The following is a 23,178-nucleotide window of genomic DNA, read 5'->3' on the forward strand; positions in this document are numbered from 1 at the left end:
AAGTATGTATTTTTGTCAAGTACGCTTTTGCTTTTGGGCACGTCCACCACATGTAGTAGTATGACCCGGAATCTGATTACACTTCTAACATTTAGCTGATATATCTTGGTTAATCCTCCTGGTGGGAAGTGCCATCTGTAAAACATTTTATATAAGTTTACTTTGTATGCAATACAAATTTTTTTATATGCAATTACCGTATATACTCGAGTATAAGCCGAGTTTTTCAGCACGTTTTTTGTGCTGAAAAACGTCCCCTCGGCTTATACTCGAGGTTTTTTTTTTTTTTTTTTTTTTTTTTTTTTAAGCCTCGGCTTATACTCGAGGTTTTTTTTTTTTTCTCCTTTTTTTTTTTTTTTTTTTTTTTTTTTTTTTTTTTTTTTTTTTTTTTTTTTTTCTTTTTCACATTTTACCGGACGGTGGAAGCCCTGCCGGTGCAGTGAGAGGGCGGGCGGGGGCCGCCAGCCTTCTCAGCTGAGGAGGAGGTTTCAACCGTAGGTGCCTCATTTCCCACCCTCGGCTTATACTCGAGTCCCCAGTTTACCCCAGTTTTTGGGGTAAAATTGGGGACCTCGGCTTATACTCGGATCGGCTTATATTCGAGTATATACGGTATAATTTCAATTCCACAACTTTTGCCATTTATCCAATTCTATAGAATAACCAAAGTTTTTAGGCCACACTATCATTGTTTCCTTTACTTGCTCTTCTTCCACTCTAATACTCAGTAGGTAAGTATACATTTTTAAAATTAATTTATTGTCAGTTCCTGTTAGAATCTGGTCCAATTCTGTTGGTTCTTTATAAAAACCATGTATTTTAGCATCTTTTTCATATCTTTATTGTATTTGTACCTGTGGCCAGGTTGTTGATGACCAGTTTTTTCAATCCAAATAGGTTCATAGCTGCTGGATCTGATAAAAACTCAACTGCTGCTGAGATTACTTGCCCCACCAGTGACCCAATTCGATTGATGAGCATTCTCCAAGTTGCAAATCTGCTTGGTTTGGAAGTGCAATCCCATTTATAGCCGGTTGCGTGCCATTTATTTAGGCAGATGAACCACCCAGTCACAGAGAATTCATCTTACCTGGAAGGAATATTATTTACTGCTCTTCATTCATGCCACCCACAAAACAATGGAAAGATGTTCAGTGGCCTCTCTTTTAGCCATAGTTATTAAAAGCCAGGCAAAATGGCAAATGCAATTTAAATAATCAAGTTGTAAATATAGTATTGTCTCTGTAGCACTACACATTTAATTTTTTTTACATAATTGTATATAACAGCAGTCCCCAACCTTTGCAGCTTGGCGGCCCATTGGGTGTGGGAGAGAGGAACTGGGCTGCATGAGTAACCGGTTGGTGCGCTTATACGCTTGCGTGCAGCTCAACTTATGCACGTGGTGGGCCGGAACATGAGCTCAGCTCAACTTGCACAAGTTGGGCTGAGCACATGTGTGCATGCACGCTGACCTGCTACCTACATGTCCCAGTTGCAAATAGGCCATGGCCCAGAAATGGGCCGCAGCCTGGGAGTTGGGAACCCCTCGTATATAGCATCCACCTGTCCAATATAATTTTTCGCTCTGCTAGATAATATGACCAGTAGCCGTATTGGCAGAATATTATACATTGGAGGGCAACAGGATGGAGAAGGTTTATTGGCATGATTGCAGTAGATATTTAGAAGTGAGATTCTGTACTTATATTTCTTCTGTTAGTTCTTGAGCTGTTCCCTTGTATTCAGATTTCTCCTTGTACTAATCTTGTACTTATCTTACAGGTAATCCTTGATTTACAACCATTTGTTTAGTGACTGTTCAAAGTTACAACAGCATTGAAAAAAGTGAATTAACGATCAACAATTCACCTTCGCCGTTAGGTGAAGCATTTGCTAAATAAAACAGCAACAGTGCTTACAATCTTACTTCAGCTTTCCTTTGTTTTACAGACCTGAAAAGATTGTAAGTGTGAGGATTGGTTGCGAAGTTACTTTTTCATCACCATCATAACTGTGAAAAGTCACTGTGCAAAGCAGTCATTAAATGGGGACTTCCTATGACTTATAGCAGATCATAAAATATATCTGAGTCTTAATTTTCTAATAATATAAAGGTAGAATCCCTTTCTGATGGCTTCATAGACATTTTTGGCAAAAACAAGGAAACAATTTGCTTTCTTACAAGAGAAGAGAGGAGAGAAGCACATATGCTGGCCTGCAACTCTGGGATTTTCTGGTGGACTGCCATCCAAAAAAGAATAAGATCTGACTCTGCTTATCTTTTTTAAAAAAATAAGCTAAGTTCAGTTCAAAAGCTTCCCTTCTTACATAAATCTGATAAAGGAACTTTGGCGAGAAATTTGGGAGGGCTTTGGTGCACACTCTGTAGAGAACACAATTCCTGAATGAACTCGCATTCAGAAAGATCCTGTCCATCAGGAGCCATAGACTAAGACTCATCCTAGATAACCCCATAAGAACCTCAAATGCATTTGCCTAGTCACAGTCCATCTGTTTCCGATAATTATCAGAATATTTGGCAGGCCTGAAGGCCCAATACAAAAGAGGGCTTCCAGATCTGACAATATTCTTCACAGTGGCCCTGTAGGCTGGGTCATCTTAAACAGAGTCATCAGATGTCCATTGGCAGGCATGATAAGAATGGAGAAATACTGACTTTCATTGCCTTTATTATTGCCAAGAAGTGATCCAGAATATGACCTCTTGCTACAGCTTGATATGATCAGCTCTTCTTTTTCCTCCAAACTGTACTCCAGGCATCCCTTCTGGCATTTATTTATTTAATTACTCTGTATAGCTGCCCATCTCAATAAGTGACTCTGGTCAGAGAATAATATTAAAATAAACTTTAAAACAATCGCAATCGCAAATGCAAAAAAAATTAAAATATACAGTTTTCCGGAGCTACTCAACAAACCAAGGTATTCCCTGGGATCAATTGGAAATAAGGAGAAATTTTCGGACAGTGAAAGCAATCAACTAGGGCCGTGATGGCAAACCTATGGCACGCATGCCACAGATGGCATGTGGAGCCATATCTGTGGGCATGCGAGCGTTGCCCTAGCTCAGCTCCAGCACGCATGCGCGCGTCGGCCAGCTGATTTTAGGGCTTTCCGGTCCCACCGGAAGTCAGCAAATGGGCTGTTTCTGGCCTTCAGGTGGATAGGGGAGGCTGTTTTCGTCCTCCCCAAACTCCTAGAAAGCCTCTGAAGCCTGTGGAGAGTGAAAAACGGGCCTTCCGGTCCCACCGTAAATTGGGAAACGGGTCATATTCAGCCTCTGGAGGGCCTCTGGGTGGGTGGGGAAAGCTTTTTTCACCCTCCCCAGGCTCCTAGAAAGCCTCTGGAGCCTGGGGAGAATGAAAAACTGGCCTACTGGGCTCACCATGCCATCATGTACCAAAAGTGGGGGAATGCGGGGCGGTTGTGTGCACATGCGCAGGGGAGTTGGGGCATGGGGGGGCATTGAATTATGGGTGTGGGCACACACATGTGACACACACCCCGCACTCTCTCCGCTTTTAGCATGTGACGGCAAAAAGGTTAGCTATCACTGAACTATGGGAACAGCTTGCCTTCAGAAGTTGTGGAAGCTTTATCACTGGAAGCTTTCAAGAAGAGACTGGACTGCCATCTGTCAGAAATGGTGTAGGGTCTGCTTGGGTGGGGGGTTGGACTAGATGACCTACAAGGTCCCTTCCAACTCTGTTAATCTGTATCTGAATCAACAGGCAGGAAGAAACAATATAAGGGAATGTAGTCCAAGATCCCTACCCATTTCAGGCTGTGATTAAAACAAATGAAGATAAAAATACATCTATCAGGATAATGTTGCAGGAACCAATCTGAGTCGGTCACCAGGGCCACAGGTTTAGTCTTCCAAGCTTTCAGACTGGTGCTGGAACCCATCCTCAGGGAACTTCTCTCTCTTCAAAATGACATTTTGGAGGCTGGGTTCCAGCATGAATCCAAAAGCTTAGCCCTGGTGACTGATTGGATCCTGTGTTTAAAACCTAGGTTGAACTGTTTCCTCTCTCCAAGATCCCTACCCATTTCAGGCTGTGATTAAAACAAATGAAGATAAAAATACATCTATCAGGATAATGTTGCAGGAACCAATCTGAGTCGGTCACCAGGGCCACAGGTTTAGTCTTCCAAGCTTTCAGACTGGTGCTGGAACCCATCCTCAGGGAACTTCTCTCTCTTCAAAATGACATTTTGGAGGCTGGGTTCCAGCATGAATCCAAAAGCTTAGCCCTGGTGACTGATTGGATCCTGTGTTTAAAACCTAGGTTGAACTGTTTCCCTCTCCCCACAAGATCCCAAAGGAAAATCCCAAGCTCTTTTTGGAATCCCACTGGGTCCAAGGGCAAGCTGATTGAATAGATCCTGTCTCCCTGCTGGTGTCTGTAGCGGATGTTGTGCCAGCAAGTTAGAGGGCAATCAGAGAGTGAGGTATCCATAGCAATGGATCGAAGGTAATCTTCTCCAACACCAAATCACTTCCCAAATCTTCCAAAGCAAAATTGGGTTCTGAAAAAAAAACACACATCTTTTATTTCAAAGCTATTCAGAAAGAGGCACAGAATCAATAGAATATTTTGGACCTGGCTAGCTGTTGTTTTGGAAGGAAGCTAGCTGACTGCAGTGACTGGAAATAGTGGTAATAATAGAGGCAAGGTAGAAATTGTCTATAGGGACAGCAGACTTCATGCCAATGTAGCATAGACAGATTGCCATTCAACGCAGCGCTGGGAATAGCCCCTATTAAATTTGCTATAATCCTCACAGAAAATTAGAAAGCATAACTCTATGAATGCATTTTGTTTATTTTCATTTTTTTAAAGAAAGATTATCTAAAAGATCTTTCTAAAAATGAAGAACAACTGCATTCAGAGAGTGTTTATATATATAAATAAAAAATCTACTTTATTCTTTCCCCCCCCCCCTCTGCAGATGATTACTTCCATGTGTACTCGTATGAAATTCTGTGTTAGGGTGTTATATTCTCCTTGATTCTGTGTGTGAGAACTGATTTTCCTTCTCCTCCTTTACCTGCTTCTTCCATGTCTTCATTTCCATTTCTAGAATTCTTGCACCCCTCACTCAGTAGCTGGTTATTATACAATCTGTTATGCCCCATATCTATTTCCCAATGAAAAATGGAATGCAAAAAAATGGACTTCGCCCTCTCCTCCCCTCTTCCAAACCGAACTCCTCTCCCTGTCTTCTTTTAAAGCCCCACCCCACCCACTCACCCATCTCCAATCATTACTCCCATGGGTTTGTAACTATGGGTAATCACAGTCTCTCTTGGAAGCTGCCAGTTATGGTTGTTAAACCCATAGCTGTAGAAGACATCTGTCTTGAATGAACTCTGCACAGACCTTGCCTTGGAAAGCAAGTACCCATTTGTGTTCCTTATGTCAAGGATAACAAAGAATATATGATTTAGGGACAATTACATTTTTTGTTGGCAAGCAATGATAATATTTTATTAGGTATCCTATACCCAGCTTGCTGCTCGCACTGGCAACAGAATCAGTGCATACAGTCAAGTCCCCTGCTTTTTAGAAGAGGAAAAATGGTACAATTATACCATCTACAGTAATACACTTTTTTTGCTATTCCCGGGGTTGTGTTTGACCTGTGTACAGTTATGATGGTAATTTATGGAGAGGAGAAGGGAGTATTTGCACTTATGTAATTGGGGATGTTTAATATTTAAACATACATTGTAAAGGCAAAGTCTCTCCTTTGCTTCTTGGTCTAATGTTTTTTTTTTTATTCTCCCTGGACTCCGGTAGTTTAATTCACTAGAATATTATTATAAAATGTTACATATATTATTCAGAATCTGTGGTTTAGGTCTGTGCATGGTTTAGCTCTCAGGGTCTGAGTTGTGCAGAAGCTATTCCCATACTTCAGTTCTTCCTCTGTGAATGGAGTGTTCCACTTCTTGATGTAATAGTTATTTACAGTTAAAAATTAGGCATTTATTCATGATTTAAAATCCTAGCATTTTTTTTGTAGGTCATGCTTTCAGTGTTACGACTCTACACAGCTTATGAAGTTGTAATACATATTTCGAATAGATGATGATGCTGAGTTATCATACCAGATTTATCCAAAAGAAACATGACCTGGAATTTAAGATTACAAACATTGAAAAAAAAATCTGGTGTATTCCCTAGGTTTTTCTTATAGAGTTGTAATTCCCATTAAAATCAAACTTAGATCATAATTTTTTCCTTCAACAGATACATGCCTCTCTGACATATTTGTATCTGAGTGTGCATCTAAATAGAGGCCACATTCCACGAAAGGGCAAGACCGAGGCAAACCAAAGGAATTAGTAAAACAAATGAACAACTATTGATTAAAATAATTGCACCAAGCCTTTTTTTTCTCTTTGATTGTGTAAAAGAAAATAGCAGATAACATAACAAAGACGCACATGCTTTCTCAGTAGTAAGTCTCATTAATTTATTTTGGTGGCTTTTACTTCCATGTAAGAATGCAGATCGGATGCTGCCTAGCAGAATCTATTCCTGAACTGCTGGACCTTATGTTTGAGTTCCCTTTCACATATTCAATTGCTGTGTCTTGGTGGCAGGGTCTGGCACAACGTCCAGGGCTTGTGGTGATACCTATCACTTGGAAGCGAGTGGCATGTCTCCACTGCAGAGTGTCCTTGAGGAAATGGATTATAGGTAGTTCTCAACTTGCAACCATTCGTTCAGCAACAGTTCAAAGTAACGATGGCACCAGATGAAGGGATTTATGACCCGTGCCTGAAGTTACAGCTGTTGCCAGTGTCCCATGGTCATGTGATCAAAATTCAGGAGCTTGGCCATCCACTTACACTTATAATTTCAGGGGTGCTTAAACTCTTCCACCTGCCTAATTCCCTGCCAAGTTTCTTGCTTCTTGCAGGTGAGGTTTTATTTAATCAGTCAGGTTCAACCAGACCAGACTGAGGTCTGGACCAAACTAGCATTGTTTTCTCTTGTAGACAAGCAGTTTATCCCTCTTGGTTCTCCTTAACCTGTCCTTGACCTTTGGTATCCTCCACCAGAGCATCCTTTGGATTGCTCATGAGACTTGCTTGGCACCTAAGAAGCTGTTCTAGGGAACATGAGATTATCCACAAAACAGCTATACTTGTACAGTGATTTCAAAAAAATGTATTACTCAGCCTTCACCCAGATCAGAGTTACATACACTAAAAATAGTAAAAACAATATAAGCAAAGAATAAGCAACAAAAAGAAAAAAAACTTGCAGTGGTCAAGATATCCAGCCGGGCTTAAAACCAGATTCAAAGTAGAGGTAGCCCTGACTTAATTACAGCACTTGGGTAGGAATTGCTGTGGCTTAGCCTTGGGACTGGCAATAGTTCTTGGGCCCTCCCCTTGCTTTCTGAAAAAAAACGGATATAGAGAATTATATCATGAGAGACTTTCATTTTCCACTGACCTTGACCCCGTTTACATGATCCTTCCCACTGATTACATGATCCTTCCCACTGATGCATGGGGCAAAAAGTGGCAGCCAGCCAGTGCCCCTCCTTCCCTCTCCTTCGGCCTTCATGGTAGTGGTTTTTCACGGTAAGGGGAAAAGGCTAAAAGCCCTCAACACTGCAACTGGGAAAGGTGGGGATGAGTGGCAAAGAACAAGGAAGGGGGTTGGAGAATCCTGAGAGATGGTAGGCGAATGGGATGGGAATTTTTGCTAATGAAAACCCGCCGGCTCTGCAGCTCTAGAGAAAATGCTACAAAAATTTCTTTGCAACATTTCCTCTGGGGCAGGAGCTGATCCAATAATGAATTAGCTTAATTTCTTAAACCTCATTCAGCCTCAGCGTCTTAAAAAACACACAGAGACTCTGTGTTGTGTCTTGCCCGCTCTCACCGCAGCCGGGGTCTGCTTATCTGCTTCCGAACGCTGAAGAATGTCCTCCCGGCCCCAGCCCTGGCTCCATGCCCAGACAGGCTGAGGAGGGGGCATCTCCCGGCCCCAGCCCTGGCTCCATGCCCAAGCAGGCTGCAGAGGAGGGAGCACCCCCCGGCCCCAGCCCTGGCTCCATGCCCACGCGACAGGACCGGCTAGCCCCCTCCCCCTCCTCCACAGCATGTGAGCCTGAGGAAAGTTTATTTCCAACAGCTGCTGATTGGAGTGACCCTCGCATCAGAAGACTGGATAGGCGGAGGCAACAGAAGGAAGGGAGGGGCAGGCCTTAATGAGTGCTGAGTCATGGAGCCACACCCCATGGCCTATATAAAGGATCTGCTTTCTGGCAGTCTCTGAGTCAGGCAAAGTCGAACTTATCTTGCTGAAGTCACTTTCTGGTCTCCTGCCTGCTCTGAGGACTTTGCTAGGACTTTGGGCAGAGCTGCAGAGGCAAGCCTGATTCGGATTTCCCTGACCCGGCCGTCAGCGGAGGAGTGGGACACGACACTCTGCTTCTTTCTGGTTAGTATAGCCCTTGTGCTGGGAAGGATCCTGACAAGATGCCTTTGTGCAAAGTCTACCATTACAAGAAACTTCTGTCTCTTACCCTTTCCATTTTTAATGGGGCTTGTACAGAATTCCCAAATGGATCATGGCCTTTGGTATCCACCCTGAATCTCTGTGATGAGAAAATCCAAATGATCATTTGGAGCCATAGATCCAAATGAACCATTTGTGTGTTTAGGATTATATGGTGTGTGTGTAGGATTTTGTTGTTAACCTAGCTTGGCTTTCTTATACGGCAGAAGAGCAATAATTTATACATAATACTGCTTTTAAGGAGAATATAAGCACTATATGTTAACTTCTTCTTCTTCTTGTGTCATATCCGTCATCAGACATTAGCGATCATCTTGGCGAACCTATTTTAACAACACGAAAAAGTGCTGTTGAGTTTTGTCCAAACCAGGCCCTTAGATTTTGCAGCCATGATGGTCTTCTTCTGCCTGGACCTCGTTTGCCTTCAGTCTTTCCTTGGAGGATTGAGTGAAGTATGCCATATTTTTCCATGTGTCGCATCACATGTCCAAAATATTCTAACTTTCACGATTTTATGGTTTTGATGATTTCCCCTTGGCTTTCCCAGATGGCTTATATGTTAACAAGAACGCAAAAATTAAAATAAAATATAATATACTCAAAAGAATAAAAAGTTTAGCTTTTCCTCTTTTGACATAATTTTGGAACCATTAACTTTTAAACATCCTAAGATCCCTGGGATGATCTGATGGTATCTGACTTGCGATGGAGCACACAAAGTTTGGCAAACATACTGATCTCTTCTTTCTCTTTTCTTTTAAGTTACTTTTAGAGGCATCAGCAAATTTCAGGCCAAAAGCACAAACAGAGATCATGAGGTTTAAGAATGAATAAACAAAGCAGTGTTAAAGTTGGCGCAAGAACAGCGCCCTCTCAGTGTTCTTTGCAATATGTGATGTTGGGAGTGGTGCAAAAAACTGGATCATATGTAGTGCATGGGACACCCTTTTTAGCCAGAAAGCATTTGGAACACAACTAAGCGACAGCTGTAGTCAGGGATGCGAGAGGGATCAATAATTCAAAAATGTCTGGTCTGGGATTCAGGAAATGATGAGAAAATAAAAGTCTGAGAACACTGACTAAGTCTTAACAAGGAAAGTTTAACATTGCACAAACAATCTGCAATTTTTATAAACGTTTGCGGTATTACAAATATCAGCTATGGATCTTGGAATTGGCAAAAGATGTTGTCCAAGCACTTTGGTGTCTCTCTTCAAAATGGAATTAGCAGAGCTTAATTGAGAGCACAATTTTTAGAGATTATAACTCTGTAACAATCAGGAGTTAGCTATCCTGTATCCAGGGGTCGGTTTCAGCAGGTTCTGACCAGTTCTGGAGAACCAGTAGCAGAAATTTTGAGTAGTTCAGAGAACCGGTAATAAAAATTCTGACTGGCCCTGCCCCCATCTATTCTCTGCCTCCCAAGCCCCAGCTGATTTATTTATTTATTTATTTGATTTTTATACCGCCCTTCTCCCGAAGGACTCAGGGCGGTGTACAGGCAAGATAAAACAATACAATATACAGATTAAAATACCATTTAAAAAACTTATTTAAATTAGCCTAAAATTAAAAAATTTCCATACTAAAAACCCCGTTTAAAAATTGATAAAAGATAAAATTCAATTTAAGACAGCCCCGCGCAAATAAAAAGATGCGTCTTCAGTTCGCGACGGAATGTCCGAAGGTCAGGTATGATTGGGAGGTAGTGGAGATTTTACATTATCCTTCCCCTGCCATGCCCACCAAGCCATGCCCACCAAGCTATGCCACGCCCACCCAGCCACACCCCCAGAACTGGTAGTAAATTTTTTTGAAACCCACCACTGACTGTATCTATTGTCTAACAATATCTACTGTTATATCTTTTTCAAGAGCCGTGGTGGTGCAGTGGTTAGAATGCAGTACTGCTGCATTCTGCTGCCTGCTTCTGCTTCTTCTGCTGCCTGCCGGCTGCCTGCAATCTGGTGGTTTGAATTGTACCAGGCTCAAGGTTGACTCAGCCTTCCACCCTTCTGAGGTTGGTAAAATGAGGACCCAGATTGTTGAGGGCAATAGGCTGACTCTGTAAACTGCTTAGGGAGGGCTGGAAAGCACTGCGAAGCGGTATATAAGTCAAAGTGCTATTGCTATTATATCATACTGACAATCCTAAATAATTGTGGAATACAAGATTAAAATATCATTTTTAAAATTCATTTTTATTGTTTTTTAATTAATGACAACAAAAAGGAAAAGAGCAAAACACAAAGATAATAGTGATGGAGATGCATACATTGTCAAAAAGAAATGCATAAAAAGTGCTTTAACAAAAAAGTGAAAAATTATAACAAGCAAAAAAATGTAGTATATATCATTATAACAATAATAATTACAATTCTATATTCAATCCAAATGAAATGTAGGTAGTCTACAAGTGTTATGCAAAATAAAACACAAAATACCAATCCAGGTGAGTAAAATTCATCAGGAAAAGTTGATTTCCTTAATAGCCAGTCCCAATCCATATAGAATTTCAAAGTTTGCCTGATTTGCATAAAACAAGAGGAAGGAATAATAAAGTTGGAGACAAAAGTCTCATTGTTACACTGGAGAAGAGAGGAGAAGAATGTGAACTTCAAACGTGGTCAAGAACTTCAAAAGTCAATGGAGCCATGATAATGATGGGCTCGGGACACCAAATTTCATGTCATTCTTTTTGCCCAACTCAAGGATGGATGGTTAGCATCATTACTTGGTACTAGGGAAAGATTGGAGGCTGATTCCCAAGAATTTGTTTTGAAATTAGAATCTGCCTACACTAAAATATATTTGGGGCTAAGGTTGCAAAGTCTGTCACTCCTTTCCCTTTTGCCAGGTGACCAATCTTGTATGGTGGAAGTAAAATGAAAAGAAGAATAAAAATAACTGGTAAGAATTTCTCTAAACATTTAAACAAGGAAATAAGAAAGAGTAGAGTGGTTCTCACTGACCTTATAAAAATACCAAATGTCCACACCATTTTTTCTTTCGTCCTATCTCCCTTTCTTTTTACCTTTAAAATGTTATCTTATGCTTGCCATGTCTCGGTGCTCTTTTCTTACAATTTCTAATCTTCCTAGAATGTCCTGGTGAATCAGTTTCTAAAAAAATGTGCAATTTAACTGATTTTATTTCAAAATTATCTTGATTGTGGAACAGGCCCTCTTTCACAGAGGTAAAAGATTATTTTGTGAGTGTTAACTGGCAAGTTTGAGACCGTATGATCTGTTTATATCTTCTTAAAATAGATATTTTAAATATATATTTATTGATGAGGGTTTTCTGGAAAATGCTGAATAAATACCCAGTCATAAAATCAATGTAGGTCTAATTTAGAATATGTGACTTGTATTCCATAATATGAGCCCATCCATGCAGAAAATTGAACTGACCACTGATCTCAACTGCTTCTATAGCAAAACCCACAAAAAGTAACTGCTACTCCACCCCTTTTGTCATTTCGGAAATCCCTGAAGATCTGGTTATAATATCAGGCCTGGAGCTCCTAGGGAACTGGAGGTTTGATTAGATGACTTCCATTATTGAAGTGGCCATTTTTATCCTCTCTTTGTCTAGGGGTTTGTATATTTATTTTTGATACTATTTATTTCTTTACATAGAATTCTATATATTTATATCCATTGTTTCATTACGAAGCATAAAACCTACAAAAATCAGAAGTCAAGAAACTTTTAAATTACACAACATGCAATGGAGATTTGAGAGTTGTTTAACCTGTGCAGAGATTGAATCCAAAATGTTATAAATTTGACACAAGACCAACTTTAGAGACATCATCATAGAAGCAGTAAAATGGAAACACAAGTAGGCTTGGCACGTTGTACTTGTGGCTGGCAACAAAAGAGCTGGGGGGGAAAAAGAGAGAGGGCGTTCTGGTGATTGGATAAACTCAGAAGATTGACCCCGATGAGATGGAGAGACAGAGTGATGAAATGCAGAAAAATCTTCAGCCCAGATGGAACATTAGAGCAATGGACCATCCATGTGTAATACCAACATTGATTGGCATTGTGGATTTAGGCACTGAATTCACCTGAGTGAATATGAAGGCTGAAGTATTAAAGTATTTTTAAAACATGACAACTCAGCAGGATATACTTCCCCCCTATCGTTTGGCTGGAAGGTAGGGTTGAGGAAAAGATGGTGTTATTATTATTAGTACAGATACGCAGCCCTATTTCTATGTCGGTACATGCACTTCCTCAGTTAATACGATCAGTTCACATTTTCTTTTCAGATGGGCTGGCATTGCTTCACTCTTTGCCTAGTTCAGATGATGCATATTCATTTATTATGCTATCCATAATTGAATAATACGCTTTTCTGAAAAATGAAAGAGTGAACAATTTGACAGGCTTTTTTTTTTTTCATTGGTTCTTCTCCCAAGTGTTGCTCGATATTTCTAACTGTTGTCCCTTTTTCAGGAAGACCATGTTTCAGTCTTGTCGTCGCGGCCTACAATAGGAGAAGGCAGAACGTTATTTAATCCCTTCCTGGCCCTCACGCAACTTTCCTTTAAAATCACCTTGCTGGACAACAGTGATCCCAGTATCTCACTTATGTCTCTTGCCACATCAACATGGCCGCCGCCACTACCACCCTCATCATCATCAATCAGCCAGTTTCTTAACAGAAGGGCAAAAGGCAGTTCAGCGTTGCAGATGACTCACTTCTGATTTTCAAGTCTGTTCAATTTCAGCCAAAATGTGGAAACTTTAGTAGCTCAGCAGCTGGGGTAATCCTGATAGTTGTGTTGGAGATAAAGCTGGACTGTTTCAATCTGTTTATTCAACCATTCGACAGATATTCTTACAGAGATCTTTACTTGGACAGTCCATTGAGCTTATATATTTTCTATTATATCACCAAGCCCATCCCTCTTTTTCTGCCTCTCTTCTCTCCCCCCCCATCCCTCAGTGTTTTGGTGGAGGCTTTTTTTTCTTTCCATAGGAACCAGTCAGGAACTTGATTACATTTCAAGAGCATCAAACTGCAATAGGCAAGCCTGATACCAAGTGGGCAAGTGATATTTCTCTCTCTCCCTCCCTCTCCCCCCACTCTCTCACTTCCTGCCTCCCAGTCTCTCCCTCCCATCCTGACACACAAACACACATTTTTGGAATTATTTTAAGACTTTTAGCACACTGTAAAGTCATTGGGGAGGATATCAAGAAAAGGGTTTGGGGCCCTTTTCTGCAGTCCTAGGCTTTCCTTGAACTTCTGGAATTGGCTCAATTTATCCGTGATTGTCTCTTTTTGAGGGTTTTAGTCTCCAATCATTAGATACTATTGCATGGCAGGAGTTTTATCAGTAGGGATTGGTATCAAAAGATCAGTTTCTGATTTTATTAAAGGAGATGGGAGTACATGCCTCAAACCCCCCCCCCCACTCAAAAAACCTTAAACTAATCCACCCCCAGTTCTGCTTTAGAGGGGCAAAATGTTAAGTGAACAACAACGTTGAGCATTCAAGCATTGGACATCCATTACTTTGGCAATCCTCTCTTCCTTTTTACTTGCTGAATCTCTTATACTATGGATAGCTAGCAATGCATTTATGACCAGAGACAGACTAACCTCAATAAATTTAGCAAAAATACTAAATGCTGCCCTCTACCAGCATTTATTTCCAGAACATAAAGTCTGAAACATAACATCGCTTCAGCTTTAGGGAAACTCCAAGAATGAGTGCTGCAGAATTTGGTACATCAGCTGCTCCTTGGGATTCTTGTGATATTTCTATTTTGACATTTTTATGGTATTATTACAAGATAGAGGGCTATAATGCAAGCTAATTCAATCCAGGGAAAAATAGGATGGATTAAAAAAAAACCCAAAATTCCAAAGAACCCTGCTTAACTCCAATACTGCTTTTCCTCCAGCTGGAGTATACAGGAAAAAATCTGCTTTACTTATTTTCTCAGCATGTCAGTAACATCATCATCATCATTCTCTCATATATTTTTCAACTTCCCAGTTTAACCTACAGTTCATAGTTTTTATGATAGCCTCCCATCCAGGTACTAGCCAACTCAAACTCTGCTTAGCTTCTTAGCCCTGGCAAGGTGCTACCGTACTACCTGCTAAGACTTGAAAGACAAAGGCTCTAGCCATTTATTTTCAAAAGGCTATGTGTACTTTAGGGATGTGGTGGGTCAGTGGCTAAGACGCTGAGCTTGTCAATCAAAAGGTTGGCAGTTCAGCAGTTCGAATCCCTAGTGCTACGTAACGGGGTGAGCTCCCGTTACTTGTCCCAGCTTCTGCCAACCTAGCAGTTTGAAAGCAGATAAAAAATGCAAGTAGAAAAATAGGGACCACCTTTGGTGGGAAGGTAACAACGTTCTGTGTGCCTTTGGCATTTCTTCATGCTGTCTTTGGACAATGCTGGCTCTTCGCCTTTGAAAAGGAGATGAGCACCAACCCCTAGAGTCGAGAACGACTAGCCCGTATGTGCGAGGGTAACCTTTACCTTTACCTTATGTGTACTTTTCCACTTGAAACATATTTTCATCAGGTCTGGAATGGAGATCCACTTTCCAACTCTGAACTTTTTTCAAAAATAGGAACCTAGAAGAGCTTCTCAACAACTTGGTCAAAAGCTTTTTAGAAAGTCTTGAGTACACCTCTGATCTTCAACAGCACATGAAATAATTTACAATACCATACTTAAGCAAATAATTCATTTCAAGCTATTAATGCCCCATTAACATCCCGCAAGCATTATGTAGGGAAAACAGCTGCTTATTGGCGTTTTTTTTCTTCTCAGAATGCCTTAACCTTAAAAAGACCAAAAGAATAAAGGACGGCAGCACTGAAACACCAGCAACGATCCACATCCAGTGAAACCAATAAGTAGTAAAGCAGTAACCAGTAAGACCTATAAAAATGTGCGCTCAGTAACATATGTAATGCTTGCGTCCATAAAAGATAACATGTTCACTTCTGGCAATTACGACTGGATGAAAATTGTTTTAATTTTCTAGGTCCCAGTGAACTTCCTGCCCACTGCAATGTTTCACAAGGGCCTTAGGCTGTCATCATGAGTCATGGTGTCTTCTTGATCTCACCCAATCATTTCCCTTTGCTCAGCAAAAGAAGCAAAGATGACCAAGGAGCTGATCAGTCGGAGCTTCCTATTACTCTGTGTCCGGGCACTCCAGCTGAAGCCCTTTTCATAAAAACGAACCAGAACAGGCTAACAATCCTCTCCAGATCAGAATCAAATGGGTGGCAAAAGAATAGAGAATTCTAGGATTCACTTTGGCATGGAGTTCTTTCTGTCAGGGTTCCAACGAAAGAAGACTCCGAGGCTAGAAGTTCCTCAAAGTTCTATTTTATTAGAGAGGTCATATTGGCACATCTGAGAAAACCCGAATCTGAAAGCTTCCAGGTTTTCCCCACTCAAAAGAAAGTCCTTCCCCTGCCCCCACATGTCCATCACATGGTCCAATCAGTGCACCGTCCCAACTGGAGATGCCTCCCAGTCATGCCACTCCAGGTGCAGGCAGAATGTCCTTGACTCCCAGAGAAAAGAATGTTGTTATGGCTAAATAGTTCTGCCAACTCCATGCAATCCCCCCTCCCAGTTTCCCACAGCACTAAATGTGGCAGCCCTGAAGATCCAGAGAAAAAGGGGGGCTCCAGTGCTGACACTTTCACTATTTGAATGCCAAAAGAAGAAGAAAAAAGTGATGGGGGGGTGTAGAAAGCAAGCAGATAATACTAACAAGATTGATACTTCAATGAAGACAGAAGAGCCATCTCTCAATATTCAGGATTCCAAAGAAGGGATATCACAAAAGAAAAGGTCCTGTATAGCATATATGTACAGGTAGTCCTCAATTTACAACAGTTCATTTAGTGACCATTCGAAGTTACAATGGCACTGAAAAAAGTAACTTATGACCATTTTTCACACTTAGGTCTCTTGCAGCATCCCCATGGTCACACGATCAAAATTCAGACTTTTGACAACTGTCTCATATTTATGACAGTTGCAGTGTCCCTGGGTCATGTGATCATCTTTCGCAACCTGCTGTCAAGCAAAGTCAATGAGGAGCCAGATTCATTTAACAACTGTGTTATGAAGTTAACGGAGGCACCGATTCACTTAACAAGTGGGGCAAGAAAGTGTCGTGTCCCACTCCTCCGCTGACGGCCGGGTCAGGGAAATCCGAATCAGGCGTGCCTCTGCAGCTCTGCCAAAGTCCTAGCAAAGTCCTCAAGGCAGGCAGGAGACCAGAAAGTGACTTCAGCAAGATATGTTCGACTTTGCCTGACTCAGAGAATGCCAGAAAGCAGATCCTTTATATAGGCCATGGGGTGTGGCTCCATGACTCAGCACTTATCCAGGCCTGCCCCTCCCTTCCTTCTGACGCCGCCGCCTATCAATTCTTCTGAAGCGAGGGTCACTCCAGTCGGCAGCTGGTGGTAATTGACCTCCCTCAGGCTCACATGCTGTGGGGGAGGGGGAGGGGTCTAGTTGCTCCGTTTGCCTGGGCATGGAGCAAGGGCTGGGGCCGGGAGGTGCTTCCTCCTCCTCAGCCTGTCTGGGCATGGAGCCAGGGCTGGGGCCGGGAGGTGCTTCCTCCTCCTCAGCCTGTCTGGGCATGGAGCCAGGGCTGGGGCCGGGAGGCATACTAGGACATTCCTCAGCGTTCGGAAGCAGATAAGAAGGCCCCGGCTGCGGTGAGAGCGGGCAAGACACAACAGAAAGGTTGTAAAACGGGACAAAATTCATTTAACAGTTGTCTCACTTAGCAACACACATTTTGGGCTCAATTGTGGTCATAAATTGAGGAGTACCTGTAATTTCTCTCAGGACCCTCGTACCATCTGGAGAATGCTAAGAAGGAGAGAGACGGAACAGAGGCAAAGGCAGCATAACAGAGCTTTGTTCGCCAGTTGTCCATATTGCATGTCAGAAGCTAAGTTGCTGACCTCAGGCATAATAGAAGATACTCTATATTGCAGCTGGCACGCAGAGCCCTCCCTGCGGGCACACGAGCTGTGGCCCAACTCAGCTCCACCGCGCATGCGCCCACACACCTCCCGCCAGCCAGCTGATTTTTGAGATGTGCGGGGGGGGGAGAGCGCATGCGGGAGATGCTTGCACATGCGCAGGGGGGTCGTGCACACATGAATGGGGGGCGGGGTTGCACGTGAATGCACAGGGTGGGGGGAGCGCAGGGGGGGTGCAGTGCGCTCCCCAAGGCCCGACTTTGGGCCCAGGAGGCTGCAGGGAGGCCTGCTAGGCCAAAAATGCGGTGCGGGGGGTTGCACACACATGCGTAGGGGGAGCACATGATGAGAAAAAGGTTAGCTATCACTACTCTATACCTTCTCTATAATAGAAGGTCAGTGTCAGGGTTCCAAGTAATAGACCCATAGCAAGCAAAACTCCAAGGCAGATGGATTCCTCAAAGAATAGCTTAATTGGATATATCACAGATCTGGTGAAAACCAACTCTAAAGGTTTCCATGGTTTTCACCTAATTAAAAGTAAAAGTTTTCCCTCAACCCCAAACAATCAGTCACATGGTCCAATCAAGGCGCTGTCTGGTTGCCTGGTAACATCACTCCTCCTTCCTCTGGCCAAGTATGAGAAAGTCCTTGGTTCCCAAGGGGAAATATTTTATTTTGGCTACAAAACCCTAGCGATCTCTAATCCCCCCTCCCTATCCCTCAGCTCCAGCATGGCAACACTGAAGCTCCAAGATGGCTTCGGTTAAGTCAGCTTCAGGGTTGACAGTCAGCAGTGAAGGAAGATTCCGTTGTTTGTCCAGTCAGCGTCTGTGTGTGGAATGGAAGGTGAAGACTTCTTCATTTTAGGCGGATGTAAGCCCTGACTATTACAAAGGGCCCTGGAATGCTTTTGTTAAAAGGTAATAGAAACATACACAATCTATACTGGAGCAATAACTTTATTGATCTGAGGAAGGTTACGAATATTTGCAGGCTTTCAGGTTTGCAAAGCTCCTTTTGATGTATGGATTATGGATTTTTTTAAAAACTAAAAATCCAGACAACTCTTGAAAACGCATAGAGAGGCTTCACTCAAGTTTGACATGGTAGTGTGAGTTGGGTCCATTCCTCTCTATTAAATCAATATTTTGCTCCCACCAAAGCTGCAGCACTGAAGAGAAACCACAACCACTACGAGCGAGACAGTATTAAAACAAAGTCCTTTGCAGGAATGGGTGTTGGGGGCTCAAAGAGCTCAGTAACTCAGCTCAAATGAACTCTTAGAAGGTGTGAAAGGAAGGCAAAGCACTATTTGTTCAAGCAGTTATTTAGGGAAAATGTGGTTGCCTCATCTACTTTTTTTTTTTTTGCTGCCTTATATACAGACATGAATAATGATCAATTGCTTTCCCCAGCTACGTCTGGAGGAAAACAGAACTGAATTTTATAACCCCTCCATCTCTTTTCCCCACCCCAGATAATCATTTTCCTGTCTGCTGGCCAGGCCACTGAGGAATATGGACAGATGGCTTCATTCAGTGGATATTTGCAAGCAGTTTTCAGCTTGTTTCTTATTTTTAGATACCGCGGCAAGGTGAAGAATAATCCCGGATTCATTTTCTCTCTCTCTCTCTCTCTCTCTCTCTCTCTCTCTCTCTCTCTCTCTCGGACCATTTATTTTTGCCTTTAATAGGTCAGCAATGCCTCTTAGAGGGCAGAGCTTCCCAAATTTTAATTAATTAATATAGGTCCCCATTTGAACTTTAAGGCAGCAGTCTCCTGCCAAGGCATATGCTGGGGGCCAATAATGGAGTTTATTAAGATTATCAAGCAACAGGGCCTCAAGAAGAGATTTGCAATAGAAACAAAAGCTGAGCCTAATCTCTAAATACAAAATAACTCTTAGTGAAGTCCTATTTTATTTATTTATTTAAAAGGACTAACATACGGCTACCCATTTTATATATAATAACCCTGGACAATGTGTAGCAAAAACTATAAAAACAGAATATCTGCTTAGCAACAAAACTACACAACCTCCCATTGTACCCCCAAAACAACACTTCTTCCATACAGTTGCATCATACATGTATTGGGCTCCAATCTCACCCTAACTACTGATGCTGAACCTATGACACGTGTTTTAAAGGTGAAAGTACATGTGTGGCCCTCGCATACCTTACAATGTTTTGGGTGACACACCAGTATTCACCAACACCCGACAACAACTATTCTTGAAACCACACCCCATTCTCACATGGCATTCAGAGGCTGCAAAGGCCATGGGAAAATGGGGTATGCTCTTCTGCAGTCCCTGGACCTTCCACAAATTATGCAAGAGGGCCATGTTCTCACACAACCTCCTGAGCCTCCAAAAACCACGCAAGAACGGCGTGTGCTTTCACACAGTTTTCAGAGGCAACAGAGGCCATGGAAGAGCATTCTCTGAAGCTGTTTCAAGAATGAACAACACGTGCGACCGGAGCAGCCTTGGATAGGCTACAAGAGGCCTGTCAAGAGAACGAGAACGCCATCTGAAGGTAAGTGGCATGCAGCAAATCCTGGTGAACGTTGGGACAATTGTGCTGTTCCCCAAGGCTCACATGACTTGAGGAATGGCGCCAGACAGCCTTTGTGGGTGGTGGCGGTGTTAGGGCTAAAGTCCAGGCCTGGGCCTAGCCTTGGTGCAGTCACCAAGTGCCACAGTTCAGGGTGAGCTAGATGGAGGAGAAATAGAGAATTGTTTTCTTTTGTTCAGTGGGACGACACCATCACAGTTACCAGCAAATGCCAAGTTCAGCATTTGCTGAATTTTGGACCAAGCGATTTGCCTTAATCCAGTGCTCAAGGGAAGAGCCAGGTCTTCATGGCCTTCTAGAAAGTTAAAAGTGTGGACATCCTTTGGATTTCAAGGGGAAGGCTATCTTACAAGGCAGCTCATTCAAGGGAAAGTGTTAAGTTCGGGAAGTAACGAGGCTGGAGACCAGGGTAGTGACAACAGCTCTTTAATATATGGTGAACCCAGCAACCTGGCTGGGGAAAAACAACCCTTTATATACTGTTTAACCGGCGGCTTCAACCAATCAGCAACGTGCTTGTTTCCCGCCTAAATATTTAAAGATACATAACACTCCTCCCCTCCCAGAAAACACTTTACCACTTATTTACATATTATTTACATGTTATTTTTCGACGTAGTCACGCAAATAACCTGGGCGTCTCCTAATTCTTTCAGACCTGCGCGGTTCAGTCCTGGGTGGTGTTTTGAGCTGGTCGGAGGGGCTGTTTTCTCCTCCCAGCTCTTCCTCTAGGCCATCGGGCCCTGGATTACTTGCAGACTCTTTTTCTTGGCCCTCCGGCCCTGGATTACTTTTAGAGTTTTCCCTGCTGTTTCCATCGGGAACCTGATGGCGTCGCTGGACCTCCGGGAACTCAGCTAAGTCTTGCGCCTCCCCCGGGTTATGGTCAGCTGTGGGTTCAAATAATGAGTGGTCATGATCTGTCTCATTTAGCTCGGGTTGTTCAGTTAGTCGTTTCCTTATCTGATCTATGTGGCGCCTCCATACTCGGTTGTCGTGTAACTCGACCAAGTATGACTTTGGACCGGTTGCCTTTATGATTTGCCCTGCGAGCCAACTTGGGCCGTCCCCATAGTTGCGGGCCCACACTTGGTCGCCTATGCCCATTTCTCTCGTTTTTTCTAGTTCCCCCTTGTAACCCTCTGGTGTGTAATGGGGATTCAAGCGGTCAAGTGGGCACGGAGTTTCCGTCCCATCAATAATTCGGCTGGGCTTCTGCCTGTAGCAGTGCTTGGGGTTCTGTGCTGAGCGGCCAGAAAGAAATCTATCTTTGTTTGCCAGTCACCTGGCTTGAGCCTGGACAATGCCTCCTTAGCGCTCCGGACGGAGCGCTCTGCAAAACCATTCGGCGCGGGGTGGAAAGGCGCAGAGAGGGCATGTCGGATGCCCTCCTCTGCCAAGTATTCCTCAAACTGGGCTGCCGTGAATTGCGGGCCGTTGTCGGACACCAGGTGTCAGGCAACCCGTGGGTTGCGAATAGGTGGCGCGGGGCTGCGATTACTGCCTCGGCCGTAGTGGATTTCATGAGTATGATCTCCAACCATTTAGAGAATGCGTCGACAACCACTAGGAAGGTTTGGCCGTGGAACGGGCCAGCAAAATCAATGTGGATTCTTGACCAGGACCCTTGGGGTTTGTCCCATTCCTGACTGGGGCCGTTGGGGTAGAGGTCTGGACTCTTGGCAAGCCTGGCATTTCCCTACCCTCTCAGCAATCTCTGAGTCCATGAGTGGCCACCACACATAGCTTCTTGCTAGCCCCTTCATCCTTACGATCCCTGGGTGACCCTCGTGGAGGAGGTCCAATACCTTTCCCCTTAATTTATCCGGGATTACCACGATCACCCCATAACAGGCACCCCTTGAGCCGAGAGCTCATCACGTTTTTACAAATTCCTTAAACCGTTCGCCCGGCGCAGCGGCCACCCTCTTGTACCCAACCGAGTACAGTCCTTAACATAATGTCGGTATGATGCCGAGCCACTTCCTTAGATGTGACTGGGCCAGAGTCAAGAGTCAATAAGCAGGATGGGCGTCCCGGGTGGGGTCTTGATCGCCCCTGGTAGTGGGCATCTGCTTAAGCGTCCGCATGCCCCACTTCTTTTCCTGGTCGATGCTGCAGCTTGTAGAATAAGCGGCTAAGAAAATAGTCCATCGAGTCAATCGTGGCGAAAGTGCCACAGGCGTTGGTGATCGCCAGCCAGTATTCCTAACAGCGGTCTGTGGTCAGTCACAATTTCAAAGTCTCGCCCAAAAACATATTCGTGAAATTTTTCACCCTGACACAATTGCTAGCGCTTCTTTATCTAACTGGCTATAGTTCCTCTCTGGGAGGACATCGTTCTGGAGTAGAAGGCTATAGGGGCTTCTGTGCCGTTTGGCAGTCTGTGGCTGAGTACAGCCCCACCCGTAAGGAGGCATCGCAAACCAGCACTAGTGGCAATGAGCTATGATACTGGATGAGCAGGCTGTCGCTCGAGCAGGTTTTTACTGCTTGAAAGCCCTACTTTCCGACTTTCCCCAAGACCAAACAGTATTTTTCCTAGAAGCTTATGCAGCGGTTCAGCAGCAGTCGCTTTGTTTTTAAAAGACCGCGTAAAATTCACTAGCCCAGGAATGCCTGTAGCTCTGTTTTGTTTTGGGCGCTGGAGCCTTTCTGATTGCCTTGACCTTGCTCTCAGTGGGGTGAATTCCTTTCTTGTCTATTCGGTGGCCCAAGAATTCGACAGATTCTACCCCTATCTGGCATTTGTTCACTTTAACCTTTAGTCCGGCTGACGGAAAATGCCCAGAACTTTCTCAACGCTCCCCAATTCCTCTCGTTTTCGGCTGATATCAATACATCATCGAAGTAGGGAACTACCCCTGGGAGCCCTTGCAGAAGTCGTTCCATCAGATTTTGGAACAGCCCTGGTGCCACACTCACCCCAAATTGTAATCGGGTACACTTGAAGGCCCCCCTGTGAGTTACAATCGTTTGGGCTTCGGCTGTGTTGGCGTCTACGGGCAGTTGTTGGTA

At 43.4% G+C, this 23,178-nt stretch overlaps 1 protein-coding gene across 2 annotated transcripts in view; it reads left to right on the plus strand.

Moving 5' to 3' along the window:
• The window catches only part of COPRS (coordinator of PRMT5 and differentiation stimulator), a 168,436-nt gene that overhangs the window by 62,003 nt on the left and 83,255 nt on the right, over positions 1–23,178 (plus strand). The window contains exon 4 of one of the 2 annotated variants that reach the window (XM_058172811.1): positions 15,384–15,719. The exons of the other annotated variant lie outside the window; for it this stretch is intronic. Within the exon in view, the coding sequence (XP_058028794.1) occupies positions 15,384–15,460 (77 nt within the window). The 3' untranslated portion in view covers positions 15,461–15,719. Of the gene's footprint in view, positions 1–15,383; positions 15,720–23,178 lie in introns of those variants that run through there. 2 annotated transcript variants of the gene reach the window in all.

Source organism: Ahaetulla prasina, chromosome 2 (genome assembly GCF_028640845.1).
Source record: "Ahaetulla prasina isolate Xishuangbanna chromosome 2, ASM2864084v1, whole genome shotgun sequence".
Classification (NCBI taxonomy): Eukaryota; Metazoa; Chordata; class Lepidosauria; order Squamata; family Colubridae; genus Ahaetulla; species Ahaetulla prasina.